This window comes from Numenius arquata, chromosome Z (assembly GCF_964106895.1).
Source record: "Numenius arquata chromosome Z, bNumArq3.hap1.1, whole genome shotgun sequence".
Taxonomy (NCBI): domain Eukaryota; kingdom Metazoa; phylum Chordata; class Aves; order Charadriiformes; family Scolopacidae; genus Numenius; species Numenius arquata.
In genome coordinates this window covers 16,425,473-16,441,876 of record NC_133616.1, presented here as the reverse complement: position 1 = coordinate 16,441,876, position 16,404 = coordinate 16,425,473, and the positions used below count along the sequence as shown (strand labels likewise).

General features: G+C 39.8%; 1 protein-coding gene across 1 annotated transcript; it reads right to left on the bottom strand.

Annotated features, from left to right (window-relative positions):
* Window positions 1-397: 397 nt before the first annotated feature.
* Window positions 398-14,413, bottom strand: ZNF131 (zinc finger protein 131). The gene is made up of 6 exons (XM_074166623.1): window positions 14,287-14,413; window positions 12,923-13,024; window positions 11,952-12,096; window positions 8,387-9,075; window positions 3,731-3,861; window positions 398-1,060 (listed from the first exon to the last, which is right to left on the bottom strand). The coding sequence occupies exons 1-6, from the start codon at window positions 14,408-14,410 to the stop codon at window positions 398-400; spliced, it is 1,854 nt and encodes a 617-aa protein (XP_074022724.1). The 5' UTR covers window positions 14,411-14,413.
* Window positions 14,414-16,404: the final 1,991 nt, after the last annotated feature.

The following is a 16,404-nucleotide window of genomic DNA, read 5'->3' as shown; positions in this document are numbered from 1 at the left end:
CAGATTTTACTGATTCTTCTGCCGGAGACACTCTGCAATTCTGTAACAGCAGTTTGTTTCTGTTGCAAGAGGAAAAGAGGTGAAGTTACCCTCACATATACCCAAGGATGGTGTAACAATGATACAACCTATTCATTATTAAAATCCTCACAAAGCTGTCCCTGTCTGCCGTAGTTTCTGTTCCATGGTATTACATGAATGGGAAAGTTGTTTTTCACATATGAGAGAAGTTTAGTTGTACATGAAGAAAGCTAATTTTGGTCCACTTGTCCAGCTTCCTAAAGACATATTGGAAAGCATACTGGAAAGGTGAGCACTCACGGTTCAAAAACCAATGTAAAAGTTAACAAAAATAATTTGGTATTTCATTCTTGAACCTGCAGTGTCATTATTTGTCCTAGTCATCCACCTTTTCATTCTGTGTGTCCACTAATTGTTGAGTTTTTAAGTCTTCAGCTTGTTCATGATCTTCCTTATCTGCATCATCTACTTGATTAGGTTCCTTTTCTTCTGCTTCTCTTTGATCGACACTTTCATATTCTACTTGTTCGAGGTCTGTTCCATCTATAAGTTCTGCCTGAACTTCTTCCATCTGTATTTGATTTACATGCTCAACATGTAACTGCTCCACGTGAACTTCAGCACCTTGTTCAGTCTGAATATGTTCAACTTCCAAGTAGCTAATTTGCACCTGTTCTTGCAGTTCGTCTATCTGTGTGCCTTTCACTTGATTGTCCTGTATGAGATCCTGGTGCATCTGTTCCACAGTCACCTGTGCAGGATCCACTTGTACCTGAATTACTGGTAGGACATGAACTTGCTCCACTTGTTCTATTATAGTCATTGATGTTACTGGTTCAGCTTCCACAGCTTCCACTGGAAGAACCTCTTCTGCCACTATTCGTTCTGAAATATTGTGCATTTCTTTGAGATGCCTTCTCAGCTCACTGCCTTGCATAAACCACAGATCACATAAAGTACAGTGGTTGGGTTTGTCACCGGTGTGTATTACCAAGTGATCCTTGAATTGATCCCAGCTGTTAAACACACTGTTACAAACCTGAAACAAAAGATACAGTATATTAATCAGTGCCAATAGCGCCTATTTCAGATCATAGCTTCACATAAATAGTGTAGCTTCTTTCTACTTGGATTAAAAAAACATATGCTAGAGGTTAAGAGCTGAGAAGCCAGCTTCAGATGAGAAGAAGACCTGGTATTATTTATTTTTAAGAAACAGTGTGTTATTTTGAGCTGTGCATTCACAGGACACATACAAAATTTATGAAGTCAGTACAGCATTTGAAAGTTTTCTTATTTTAACCTTATGTGAAACTCATGTACAGTATCATGCTCCAATAAATGTCTGGTGCTAGAGTTTTGGGTGGAAAGCTATTTAATAATACCGTACAATGGTATAATAATAATAATAATTATATTATATATATATAATAATACCGTACAACGAAAGTGTAATACAAACTGTCCTTTTACTGAAGTTCTAGATGCAGTACCACTAGCCAACTCTTCCTTACAGCTTTCATTTGCTCATGGCATCATGAGGTTTAACTGGCTAGACTGAACTCTCCCATTTTGCCATTTCAAAAAAAAACCAACCCACACGTGAGTGATTTCAGCAGATAAAATCCTCTTAAAACTCCATCCCTTTAATTCCCTTCCAGCTAGAAGTGCTGCCTCAACTGCAGACACGCTATTTTCACAGAGCACATGAGCACACTTCCTTCCCTTCAGCTGGCAGCGAGGTAAGTAGCCTGAAAACAACACACAGAGACTGCAGAAATGAATGAGGTGCCAGGGCAGGAGAGAGAGAGGAGCAGGGTAGAGTCCGGCTTGGAGTAAAGAAACAGGCTCAGTATCTTTGTCCATGCAAGTCCATTTCAACACCCCTTCACTGCTGGCAAATAGTTTTGAAAAAGAACGTTCCATCTCCTCAAAATTTTCAGTGACAGCACAGAAGGATGATGTAGTAGCTGACAGGGATTAACTCAAGAGCAGGTCTGTGTAGTGCAGCTAAATACCTCCATTTTGGTGTTGAAGTCTGTCAAAATGGGTTTGTGATGCTAGCGTCATGCTCTTGCCCTGCCCCGGGCTCATGCTTTAGAATGAAGTCGTACATACACGTGTTAAAATACTAACCTTATGGATCAGCACTCAAAGTTACTTAGTCATACATAAAGGTAATGACTATTGGTAATGCCCAAGCATGTAATTATTGTTCCTGCCACGTAGAGCCTAATTCAGTACTCGAGGCATACAATGAAGAGCACCAAAAGTGCTCAAAGAAGTACAATTTTGTTATCTCCTCTTTGTTCAGTGAGTCAAGATTTCTTTATTGAACACTATTCACACTTAGTTCTAAAGAGAGAAAAAAATCAAGAAAAATTTATCGAAGAATTTCTGTAGTTTCCATGGGCTGAAGAAACACTAATCCACATTCACAACATCTGTGAAAGGATGTGGTATCAATTTAGAAAGAGAAAGCTATGACACCAAGCCATTAGACCAAAGGGTCACAAAGACAAAACCATATGTTCGATGAAGCTATTAGGTACAACTTTGTGTTATACAGTAATTCTCGCATTCAGAACAAACTTATCTTTCAGACAAAGGTATGGTCCCAAGAATTAACTTCAGACTAGCATAACAACTAAATGATGCAACAGCACCAGTGAAACTTCTCATTAATTGATTTGATCAGCAACACAAAATTAATTAATCTCCTACAGTACTCAGTGCTTTCTGTGAATAAGATCACTCTCTCTTTTTGAACAAATAAAGCTGATATCCAGCAGTTTTCTTCACTATGCAACCCAATTTAACCTCAAACCGCAGCCATTCTGTGAACTGAGTAAGGCGAGAGCCTTCAGGGATAAACAGAGAGAGAGAGAAAAGAAGGGAAAGAGAAGGAGGAAGCTGGGGGCAGGGGGGAGAAAGAGAGGAAGAGAGAAAGAGAGAGAAAAAGAGAGAGAGAAGAGGGGGAGAGAGAGGGAGAAAGAGTGAAGCAAGAGTGAGTGTGAAAGAGCAAGAGAGAGAGAAGGGAGCAGAGAGAAAGAGCACGTCAGAGAGAGAGGTAAGTGTATTCTTATTTGAGACTGTCCCAGCAGTGGGGCAGCAAAATGGCAAATAAAAATGCTGCAACAAACCTCAGCTCCTGTATTTTCTAGCTTTTCAGAATCAGCTTTTGAAATGTCAGTTATGTATAGTGACCAAGTACCATAGCTATCCATCTACAGCATTTCTATTTCGTTAGAAGACATTACAGATTATCATCGTAAATTGGAATGACTTTCCAGATGAAGTCAATATTCTGCGTGTCAAACAGAACAATAATACAATAGGAAATAAAACAGCACTTTGTATTTTGGACTTGAGTGAAGCATGCTCACAAGCGGGAAAGACCTAGGTCAGTGCATCAAGAGCCTTGAAAAGGAAGCAGAAGGATCAGTAAAATGCAGATGAACACAGAATCTCTCTGATTTCAAGTATTATGAGGCTCCTTATCAGTAATTCTGTATTTTAAATAGAACTACTTAGATACAAGAATTTATCTGCACGTTGTGGTTGAATGCAATCCTTGTATTTATTTTACTAAAAGTAGCTGTTGCAGACATAAGTCCACTCTTGTTGCCTTTCCTGCTCCGTAGTCCCACGCTGCCTCAGGACAGGAAGGAGGTATCCAGCCTCAGACTCTGCTACTTCCATTACCCACCTGACATTCGTACAGCTTCTTCCTTCCCTTTTTGGCTCCAGCTCCAGACTGACAGGCCGTCAGGTGACATTTGAGCGTGCTATTCCTAGCAAAACGTTCATGGCAGTTTGGACATTCGAATGGTTTTTCACCTGTTAAGACAGATACAGGGATTTGTAAGCATATAAAACCAGCCAGTTTTCTGTCAGATTTCTCTTCTTCCCCTCTCTTCCTTTTCTTTAGCTTGATAAATATGCTGTAAAGATGTGGCCAACTGGATTATTCTACAGAAGAAGAGAAAGACATTGTGTGTAAACTTTATTTATGTAAATAAAAGGGCAAAAACTTAATGTGGAGTCATAATTCTCATTTAGGAAAAAAAAAAAAAAAGGTAACAGTTACCAGTGCCATTTAAGGTACACTTAAGTTTTTATGGAAATTAGATTACTGTTCTGACAAAATATCTTAATGAAATAGCAGCTATTTCTCTTTTTGTCTGATAATATTTACAATTAAAGAATCAACATCAGTAAATATATGGTGTGACACATAAAAGAAGTAAGTACTTAAATAATGCAAAGTTTTATTTTCAAGAACAGTAACAGCTTATGGTTGAGAGCTGAAACTGAGCTCCAGAAAAAGAAGCTGGCATGGAATGACTATGAAATAACAATGCATCAGTATTAAAACAAACAAACAAACACCCCATTGTGTCCTCCCCTGCCCCCCAAATTCCAGTGAAGAGAAAGCACAGTGGGATGTAAATGGGAACAAGGAAGATAAAAATTCCTTTCACTTCATTTCAAACCTGGTACCAAACACAGAAGCCAGCTAAGGACAACAGCAGGGGAGGCTGAAAACAGGTCGTTTCCTCTTTTTCATCCGAAGTAGTATATTGTTATTACTGTCATCAAGTAGTAACAAAGAACAACTTGTGTCTCTTGTTTACTAATTCCATCATGCACAAACACAATGAAATTCAAGGAAATTAAAGTACAAAAAATTAGGAACAGTATGTTTCTTCTGAAAGACTGATAATTAATCTGTGGAGGTACTGACACCAACATCGCTACTAAAACAAACATCTTAATGAATTCCAAAAGAGGCCAAGACATTTCATAAGAATTGTGTTATTCAAGAATAACATAAGAATCTATCCTATCTAGTTTGAAAGCCTGCGTTTTCAGGAATGCAGTAGTTATCGACTATTGAGATGGAATGCCAAAAAACCTCTATTTTCAGAAATTTAAGATATTCAGAAATTCCTAATTAACTACTCAAAAAAAAGCCTCAAGTAGCCTATAATTCTCAGTTATATATGTAAAGGCTACAGAAAAATGTTAAACGGTGGGAACGTTCCCCTTAATGGTTCCAAAATGCTACGGTTTTGGAGACTGTTGTACAGGTAATGCAGAGGATGTTGAACTGCCACAGGTCTTGCAGGTCAAAAGTCATGGACTTTGCCCAAGCAACTGGTGGATACCACAGGGAAAAACTCACACCACAGACCTTCACCTGCCCTGTGACCTGGCCGCATTTAAATAGTTACCAGGAGCAAGACACCAGTCAGGGACAGATTTATTCTATTCTTACTCAGATTCTTCAGTAATCTCCAACCTATTCTGCCGAAAATGTCTGAAAGTGACAATTCAAAGATAACGATGGCAATGTCCAAAGACCAAAAGACATTGCCCGACTTCTTGCACAGTGCAAATCAGTGCCGTGAGCTGGGGTGCACCAGCCACGGCAGTGACGGAAAACACAGAGAGTGTCCCAGGTGTCTCCTCTCTTCTCTGAGAAACACACTGGTGAGCTGGGGGCTAAACTCCTCTAAAGGTGGCAACTTGCTTCTCCTCCTGGTGTGTCATCCAACTATGAGTTTAGTCTCACCTAAGTGAGATTTTAAAAAGAGGGAGAGTTTTGGCCTTACCTTTTTCTCCCTTCATGAGAATAGATGAGATTTCACTTGCCAATGGTAACTCACAGGACAGAAATTCTATCACTGGAGATAGTCCAATATTGTGCAGGTCCTTTCTAATCTGAGAGTCACAGGAAGGAGACTGTCCCAAATAAATATTTTTAACCCAAAGAAATTCATAACAACACATTAACTTTTATTTGCCTAATATGTAAGAAATACCAGGGAATTCCACCATAACTATGAAACTACCATATCATTATGTAGATTGTGATTAGAGAGAAATAGTAAACCTAGTTATTACTTTTTTCCCACATACACACCAGAGGCAGGCATTTAATAAATGAACTTCTTGGGATCATTTTTTCAAGGTACATAAATAGAGTCCATTTATTCACTCCTATGGAAGATGGTATTTGCAATTTAAAGCACGCTTCCTGTAAAACATATTTTAGATTTACCAAGAATGGCAAAGACCTTGATTAATTTTTACTTGGAGGTCTGTATACAAATTACTTCAGTTACAAGTTTTTCAGACAAGGGCAGATTAATTTAGCTGCTTGGAGCACATCACGACTCCTTCACTTCCACCTTCACTCATGTGAGCACACACACACTCTCCATAACAGGGCAACAAGAAAAAAAATAATCAAGAATGCCCATGATTGAGAAATATTCAGCAGTCAAAATTCCCAGTAAAATCAGAGGGAATCAAAGCTGTTCAGTGTCTCTTTCTGCTAGGGAATATAAGCTTTGCAAAATATCAGCATGTTGAGAGGAGTAGCTTCATTCTAAGATTTATTTCTGTATGAGGAAATTGCTCTTCTTCTGTAAGACAAATTAGAGCTATTGAACTCAACAGATATTCATTACTTCAGTGCAGCCTTGCAGAATTTCCGTCATGTGCAGTACTTAACGATTGGCAAGTGAAATCTCATCCACTGTCATAAAGGGGAAAAAGACAATAATTAGATCAGACAGAAACTCCTCCCTCTTTATAAATTCTGGAGATTACTTTGTTAATACTTTCAGACATACAAGATGTGAGACACTTCTGAGGTATTTTTTCAGAGACTCAGAAGCTTCCTAAGGCACTGTATGCATGAGTGAGAAAGAAACTCCATGGATCTCCTTCATTTCTATTATTGATACAAAGGCAAAAGCCATTGGTAATGTCAAATTCCTGCATCACAAATATTAACACTGACAAGGTGGCTATTTCTGCCCCAGTTGCTATTTTCATGTTATTGCTAGTCTTGTGATTAAGGAGCAACAAGATCAAATACTTCATAGGACATTTTGTCCCAGGCCTTTTCATTTCATTTTAGCATTCAATCGGTGCTATATAGAATTCAGAACTTAGCCTTTGGCTGAATGGGATTTTTTGCACTGACCTTAGGGGCCCACAGTTAAGCAGTAGTATCTATTTTAATTTTAAGCTTAAGGATTTTGAAACTGCTAAACCAGGAGTAATTAGATTCCATGCATTATGCTTGTATCAATACGTAATTAGAAAGCAGTGTGTACCTCCCATGATATGCTAAGTTGCTTTGTCCCCAGAATCCTTCATTGCAACAGCAACCAACATATTGTGATATTTGGGTTACTCTGTTAATCTGCCACAAACTTTTCTCTGAAAACACTTTTGTTAAGTAGCTTGTATTTGGATTGCTCGTGAGAAACACTCCCTGCTTCATAGGGAATAAGGACTTGCCAACAACTGTTTATAAGTGGAACTTTTAAAAGGCTATTTGGAATAGACTGGACACAGTGTCATATATCAAGACTCAGTAGTCCCATACACAGATATAAAGAAATTAGAATTAAAAGGTTTTAACAACAGTAAGAAGCTGTGAAAGAAACAGGGCTGCTACCCTCCATTAAATTCTTATTGACGACTCATGACGGACATATTAAACAAAAGCATCTGCAAGATCAGGACCACGTATATTTTACATTCAAGAGTTACTTGTATATACTCAGTATCTGTTCAGACAGTAGACTTTTCAGTGAGATGAAGAAGTAGCATCTTAACCTCCCATATTATAAAGAAGAAAGAAGGAGTACAAGTCATTTTGTATTCAAAAAATGCTACCCAGATTTCAGAGGCTGATTTTACAGTAAAAAAAAAAGAAAAAAGTGCACTATAGTCACTAGACATGTTTTGCTATGTTAATTAACAAAGAAAAATCAAATCACAGATGAGATGTCAAGAGCAAGGGTGAAACTTTCCAAACAACGTGGTACAAGAGAGAATTCTTTGGGGGTATTGTATGCCTAATGGATTAATAAGCATTCGCTCAGAAGTCCTGTTACATAAAGAAACCTTCTGAACTGTATTCCACTGAGAAGCTCACAGTTCAGATCAAATTTCAACAGAAATATTTACTAGTGGAATTGTGAAAATAAAAGTAGCTCCTCAGCTTGTTACTTTTGAAGAAGGAAACATGCCTTAAGAAATGATTTTGAAAAAATCTTTTAGTTTGAATAGACTTGAGAAAGAAGCTTCATTAGTGCTTTCTGGTTTTAAGTGCCTATTTTTAACCACTTCAATCCCTCAAAATTGTACATCAATTGAAAACAAAACAAATGAGCAAACAAAAAGACAAACCAGCATTTTGATTATAACCAGAAGCCAAGTATTTCTACCACTCAGGACTTATGTTCTCTTCAGCTTATTCTCTGTTTCCTCTAAACATGCAAAAACACAAAATGCCAGAGCCAAGGCCTCAAGGACCGGGCTATAGCAGCACTCTTACCTGTGTGCTTCCGGAGGTGCTCTTTAAAATGCCCGAAGTGGTCAAACTGCTTATCACAGTACTGGCATATATGTATTTTCTTGCCAGGTCTTTGCTTCTTGCTGGCACCACCTTCATCAAGGTGGTAACAGGTGAGGTGCTGTTTCAAAGCACTCTCTCGTAGGTACCTTTTATTGCATATGTCACACTTGTAACTCTCTGTAGAGTGTGTTTTCATGTGTTCCTTAAAATGGTAAAACAATTTAAACGAACGGTTACATTTCTCACAGTGGAACAAATTGTTCACGTGTGACAGCTGAAGTTCCACAATTTCAATACCTTCTACCTGTTTGCATGAGGGATCAGTTGCACTATCACCTTCTTCTTGGATCTGGCATTTTCTCTCTCCCTGACGATACTTGCTGGTGATATCTGCCAAAAGAGCCAAAGCAGATTCATCTGATGTACCCGTTGTCTGGATGTACTTTATGGATTGCTCTGCAGAAGCTACTTCTTCAAGTGTTTCGATGCTGTCATCTTCGACTTCAATTGTCCCTTCAGCAATCTCAACCTCAATTTCAACAGGCTCCGATTCTGCAGATGGCAGTGTTTCTGTGATAACATTAGAGGTTTCAGCTATCTTCCTCTTTTTTGGTTTATTTTTGCCTTGTGCTTGATTTGATTCTAAGGGTGATGAATTTTCTTTGTTCCTGTAAAGCATTTGCATGAAAAACGTTAAGATCCATAAGCACTGACATAACAATTCCTACCTAATACTGAGCTTCTGCATCCAACATTCTCTAGCTGTTCCTCAAAGAAGCTGAATGACGAATGACCACATAATCTGCGTGTGTGTAAGAAACTAATTTGTCCTTAACCTATACTCCTCAGGGCTGTAAAACAGCATAGTTAAAGCTGCAGAGTGCTTGACGTAAGGCTACTAAAGTGTTTTAAACAGCTCTGCTTGAATGATACAAAGCACCTATCAAGAAGAAAGGCCAGTTAATCTAATGACATAGGCTTATCTAAGAAACTTGTGAAATTCTGTATTTGGAAAGAAAACTTCCCCGAAGGAAGGAGTTCTTTGGTGTGCCTGCTCAGAAATAAGATTCAAGTCCTTCCTACGCTATTCCTCCTGGAGTGTGTGCAATTGTTTGCAGTGCTTACAGCTTGTTAGAAAACACCACAGCTGTGACTTCATACAATGACTATGATAACATCATGTACTTCAGGAAAGTACACAGCTAACAGCTGAGGTAAAAATAAAAGCCCCTGCTATGTAGAAAGAGTATTCTAATTTCATTTTCTGGGCTTAAACACAACCACCAGCTCTGTTCCTGTTCTCCCTGCACCATAAGACACAGACACAAGCCCCTTCTCCCAGATGTCAGGGACAGCGTGCCATCTCAAACACAGACAAAGCTGAGTGGGCCAGTGCTTTCAAGTCACACCTTCAACATCATCCACATCATCCACAGTTTTGAAAATGAGTGGCTATCAAATCAGACTGACAGGAGTAAGCTGTGCTTTTACCTTCCTTTGCAGCATGGTGAATACTTCCATGTAATCTACCCCCTATCACTTTCCCATTTTCTAGTAATAGGAGAGAGAAAGCTTCGCCCAGTATCCGTAAGTCATATGTGAGAGATGTGTTGCTAATGATCTAATGCGGGATACAGCTTATTAAATTGCACCTTACTCTATTCAGACACAGGAATACAGGGCATCTAAACTTACAGGTTCGTCTAGCCTGGATTTCTAATGTCTAGAAGGTGACAGTTTGCACATTACTGCAAGGAGCTCCGGGATCACGTACTAAAAGAATAATCTGCTCAGCAAAGAGGAGACTAGCATCCTCGACCACATTCTGTGAAACTTTGAATGGGGATACACACATACAGCACGACTGCTCTTTAAGGAGTAACAGCTGGTTGGTTTTTTTCTAGTCTAGATTGTGTGATATGCAACTTTGATGCATTATGCAAATAATTCTGAAGGCTTTCAGTAAGAGCTCTGAAAGCCTTTTTTTTCTTACTATGAAAGAGAAAACAGGGTCTGACAGCGGTACTCAAGTTTGCCTTTCTAACCGAAAAAAAACCCAAACAAACCCCCACAAAAAATATTTCAAAATATATGCACAATGGAAATACCTCTAAGAATAGCCTGGCTTGCCTAGTGTTTATTACGCAAAACATTGGTTTTTATGTAACATAAAAATTACAGCGTTTACTAGTGATGCATAACCAACAAACTGCATAACATTATACAATAGTGGGAAATAATTGCAGGCTGGACAGTTTAGCTTGATGGATGGATCTGAACCCTGGTTCAACAGGTCTACCAGTGTACACTGATGCAAAACAATACAATTAGAACACACTTTTTCAGTTTCAAGTTTCTTTTAAACTCCTCAAGCAGACAGCTAAGGTCTTGGTTTTTTTCCTGAATAAAAAAAATATAATCTTTTGGTGGTACCATGCTTAATCTGAATAATGTCAAAAAAGGGTGTTTGTGGGGTTGGAGGGTAGGACTAGAAATGCATGATCTTGTATCTTTCCTATTAAAAAAAATATACATACTTATTCAGCTCTACTGCCAATCCACAAAATAAGTTAATTCAGAAATAGATGCTGATGTTGAAAATCAAGTTTCCAGTGTATGATATCATAGAAATGTGGGTTTTTTTAAACAAAATGTTAGCAACCGTCTTTCCTTAGCCTGAATGCAAAGACCTTTCAGTGGGTCTAGAATAGAAAGCAAGAATAACTGTAAAGCTGGGAGCATTTATTGCCCCTCCCTCTGCTTCATGCCAGCAGAACAGTGTAGCATGCAGATGGAAGGAGAACGTGAAAGCACTCCATGAAAGTGAAAGTGAAGGAAGGGGAATTAAAACAGCATGATGGAACTGGCACCTGCTTTTCTCAGGTTGGAGTTTGGCAATGGAATACAGTTCCTGGTACCGCATAAAAGGTGCCACAGCAACATTTGATTAAGTATTGATCCCATATAAAACTGGTTATAACAGTTACATTCATTCAAGAAGTTTGAGAGGTTAATTTTACAGAATTGTAGAATCCTTATGGTTAGAAGAGACCTTTAAGGTCACCAAGTCCAACCATTAACCTAGCACTGCCTTTTGCAGCAAAAAGTTTTAAGATCACTGCTTATTCTCTCAGAAATAGCAGGAAGCTGCATGGAATCAAAACACCAGCACAAGCTACTTAATGTGGTCTAATTACCTGAGGCATGTCACCACTGTACACCCAGCTCCCAATCAGGTGTGGGCAGTCAGATAGCACAGAAGCCTGGTATTAGTTACCACAAAGTCACAGCCCTACAATGTCTGCAACATTTACCAGCCATGTCACTTGTCATCAAGTTCCAGCCCAAAGAACGTGACATTAATTTTTCAGCCTGTATAATTCTGACCTGTATCTTACAGTAGAAGAGCATGTGGTCCCATAAAAATTTAGGAGGTACCAGGATAAGAAAGAGCACTGCAAAATACTGGCAGCCAGCTCTTGTAAAAGGATTCTTGTGACTCTGTATTTCAGTGTTGGGAAGAAAAAGAGGCTTATGCGCTTACCTGATTTCAAGTGCTTTGATTGCTTCTAACATCTGTAGATACTCAGCTGCTTTCCAAACATCATTTGCTTCTTCCTCACCTTGGACCATTAGTTTCGCTGTATAGGTGAACTCAATTAGGTGACGAAATGCCATGTTACTTACACCTGTATACAGGCAAGAAAAGCAACAGTTTCATTTAGCAATTCCTCGGTCTCATCTGTCTGATGAATACTGCAAGCTTGCCTGCTCACTAGTTTGCTCATGGTACTATAGCTGCTAGTTTCATAAAGACAACACCCTTAAAAGGCTTACGTTGGAATAAAAAGTCAACTATAGAAACACATAAATCTGGAACAACCACATAGTTATGCCATGGAAAAGACAAAAGGAAGGGTAAGATGGACAAAAAATGTTTGAATAAAAAAAAGTATATATTTAAATACAAAAATACAACCTCTCTCTCAAGAGACCTCTAAGCAGCATGTTACTGGATGCTGAAATATCACTCCAGGAATTTGCTTTCTGCCTACCGGGCAAGTACTGTTCCCTGTCTATCCTGTTCTTGCATCCCAGACAAGGCATCTGCCATTGGCCACCACTGGCAGCCTTTTTCATCTGACCAGAATGGCTGTTGTCAGGGAAAAGATTATATGTCACACTGTTAGTTCTAGAAACATACAGGGTCTGCCTGACTCCATTAGCCATGTACTCAAGGGGGGGAGGAAAAAAAAAATGAAAAAAACACCCAGAGAACCCCACACTTTTCCTTCTAAAAGATTTAATTCAAGACTTTTCTTTTTCTTTTTAGTTTTTCTTCAGGAGAATTTTTTTTCCACTGGTGGCAGCTGCTTCAGACCAACTCAAGAACTGAGACCTAGAAAGCCAATTTATATGATCAAGCATGTATGTAAGGCCTTACTAAGGATACTACATTCACTTCCAGCTCCGGCACACAACTCTGGAGGTTTTTATTTGCACAAATCAGATTACCTTCAATCTCCACCAAGGGCTCCTGAGTGAAATCTTGGAAGAATTTGTAGAAGAACTGGCTACAGGCAGCAAGAACAGCCTTATGAGCTTTGAAATGGTGACCTACAAAGCGAGACAAAAAATTTTGGTTCAGGATACCTTCCTCACTCATAATGCGAAATACGTGCAGATGCAGAAAAGAGATCACCCAGTCTACAAATGTATTCCAGCACCATATAGTCACTTAGTACCTCTCCTTGTAATACGGGATACTACTGCAGCTAGCCTGTCCCATCCCATGCAGACCCTTGCTGATATCACTGACCTTGCCGAAGCTCTGCAACTCAATCAGCTGGAGGACTCACTCACTCCAGCATTTCTTTTTTCAGATATTTAAGTTATGGGAAATTCCTATGCAAACTTTTTCCTGTATGTCTTGGGCTCGGCTCTTGGGTTTTATCCAGGTTCTCCTTGTTTTCTGTTGCTTTTACAGACTGATCTATTTTATCACCACTTCTGCCAGCATGAACACCACTGTACTGTAGGACAGAGGTGGTTCTGCTCTGTTCTTCCTGGTTTCCAGAAAGAACTGCATATTCCTCATCAATGAGTTGCCTTCCCCTGACGCAGGCCTGAACATTCACAAGGCTCCACGGGACAGAGATAAGAGAAGCAACATGAATTAGAACTACACAGCCGTGCACAAAACCAGCTTTCAGCTCAACACATGGATTTGGTAATACCAGAGCAGGAGCAAACGTTCAGGATAAGTTTTGTGCAAGTGCTGTCAGTCAAACTACAGTAATTCCTGAAGAGTAATTTTTACTTCATTTGCTTACTTTCTTCTAATTTGGGCTCTGTAGAACCCCTTCCCTTCAAATGAGTTCTTGCTATCTCTGTCATCCTTTTGAACTAATACTTATGTCCTTAGAGCACATATAAAAAGAAAACTATCTATTAAAATAACAGGCAGATACCAGAGAAGCAAGAAGTAAATCTTATTTCAAGGTGGTGTTGTTTGTTTTGTTTTTTAAAAGTACACTATTTGTACAAGTTTTCTGCATGGAAACAGTGAGCTCAAGTTAGAGAAAAATATTTTAACAGTGTTTTGGAAATCCTAAGACAACATGTTAAATATAGCACAGCAGTTTCAAAGTGGGCTTCTATCTGAACCCTTGTTTGGAAAAGCAGAAGCAAAATCATTAATCATTGCTGGAGACTCTGTTCACCCTGAGATTTTAAATGAAACTGCAAGCAACTCCAGTACAGAACCAAGAATTTGTTAGCAGCCCAGTCTGACAGCTGACCTGTGAAAAACCCAACAGGTTCCCAACACAGTTTTCAGAATTCTCTGTATATTGACTGGTTCTCAGGCCTGTGCATACCATCGACAATCAGTGTGATATCCGTAAACTGGTCCTGCTCACGTTGTTCATTCAGTCTATCCAAAATAACCTTATAGTGTTCAGGGAATTCCTGGATACATTCCATCGTTTCTTCGGCTTCCATGGCAAAAGGACTAGTCTGCAAAAGATGCGGTATAAGAGTTTGAATACTGCACCACTCAGTAAATACTATGCACAGTCAGTTTCATATACAAACATGAACTAACTAGCACTTTTCAGGGATTACAAAGCCAACAGAAACACTAAACTGTCTTGGTAACAGGTTGACAAGATTTTTGCTGACAGGTAGGAAATGGTAGGGTTAATGATGTGGAATATTGCCTTATTTATACACATGAAAAAACAGTCAAAGTGCTAAGTGTATCTCTTTATTCTACAGATTCAGCAGGGATGCACCTCCCTCAAAGCAAATACTGCAGAGATGTAACATCTCCACAGCCAACTACTCAACAACACCACAGTAGTGTAACGTCAGAATCTTCATGCAGTTACTTCTCGCAATTCTACCAATCCACTTGGTGGAAGAACAGTTCTTACAATTTTCAGACTTAAACCACATTTTGAACCTAGTGAACACAAGACGTTTACTTCCTTTAAATAAAGATATAATAAAGTAGCACTTTTCAGCTTCTGCATACATACGAGTTCCAGGGATTTAATGTGCTGTCACACCCAGGAGCAAAGAGCATCCTGTTCACCCAGCTTTCTTACAACTCTCCCCATGCTGGGTGAAACATTCTTTGCCAACCTTTTGAGAGAGATGCATATGCTTGTAATCTGATGGCCCTTCCTCCCTTATACAACATAGTTGGAAGGCAGCAGTTGCAGAGGTTCCCAAACCTGAAGAGGTTTAGCAGAACTCTGTGCCTGTGGACCAGATGCAGATGTTAAGTCTGCTGCTTATGCAAAAGAACCTCTGGAGAGTGTCCAAGTGCTTCAATGAATGCATTTCACAAATTAACTCCAGGCAAAACAACTTCAGATCTGTGCAGCAGCACTCATCTTCAACTCCCACATTCACATGGCTCTCACACTGAGAATGCCACAGAAAAGGCAAAGCCATTTCAAAGTCACATTAGCACAGAAACATTGTTTCTTTTCACAGCCCAACTCACTTTGAAGAACATATTGGAGGCAAAAGGAAAACTAGAGAAAATGTGGGCGCGCTGTTGAATGAGATGGGTGCCATGGTGACAGAGGATGCAGAGAAGGCGGAATTGCTGAATGCCTTCTTTGCTCCAGTCTTTACGGCTCAGGCCAGCCCTCAGGAGTCCCTGGCTTTGGAGGTAACAAAGAAAATCTGAACAAAGGAAGACTTCCCCTTGGTTGAGGAAGATCAAGTTAGAGAACAGTTAAGTAAACTGGATATCCGCAAGGCCATGGGTCCTGATGGGATGCACCCGCGAGCACTGAGGGAGCTGACAGATGTCAGTGCTGCGCCTCTTTCCATCACCTTTGAAAGGTAAGGTGCCTGAGGTCTGGAGGAAAGCCAACGTCACTCCAGTCTTCAAAAAGGGCAAGGAGGACCCGGGAAACTACAGGCCAGTCAGCCTCACCTCCATCTCTGGAAAGATGATGGAACGACTCATTCTGGGCATCATCTCAAAGCGTATGGAGGAAAAGAAAGCTATCAGAGGTAGTCAACACAGATTCACCAAGGGGAAGTCATGTCTGACTAACCTGATAGCCTTCTATGATGGTATGACAAGATGGATAGATGAGGGGAGGGCGGTGGATGTTGTCTACCTTGACTTCAGCAAGGCTTTTGACACAGTCTTCCACAGCATCCTCATAGGTAAGCTTAGGAAGTATGGGTTAGATGAATGGACAGTGAGGTGGATTCAAAACTGGCTGAAAGACAGAGCTCAGAGGGTTGTGATCAGGGGCACAGAATCTAGTTGGAGGTCCATAAAAAGTGGTGTTCCCCAGGGGACAGTACTGGGTCCAGTCCTCTTCAATATATTCATCAACGACCTGGATGAAGGGATGGAATGTACCCTCAGCAAGTTTGCTGATGATACAAAACTGGGAGGGGTGGCTGACACTCCAGAAGGCTGTGCCGCCATACAGCGAGACCTGGACAGGTTGGAGAGTTGG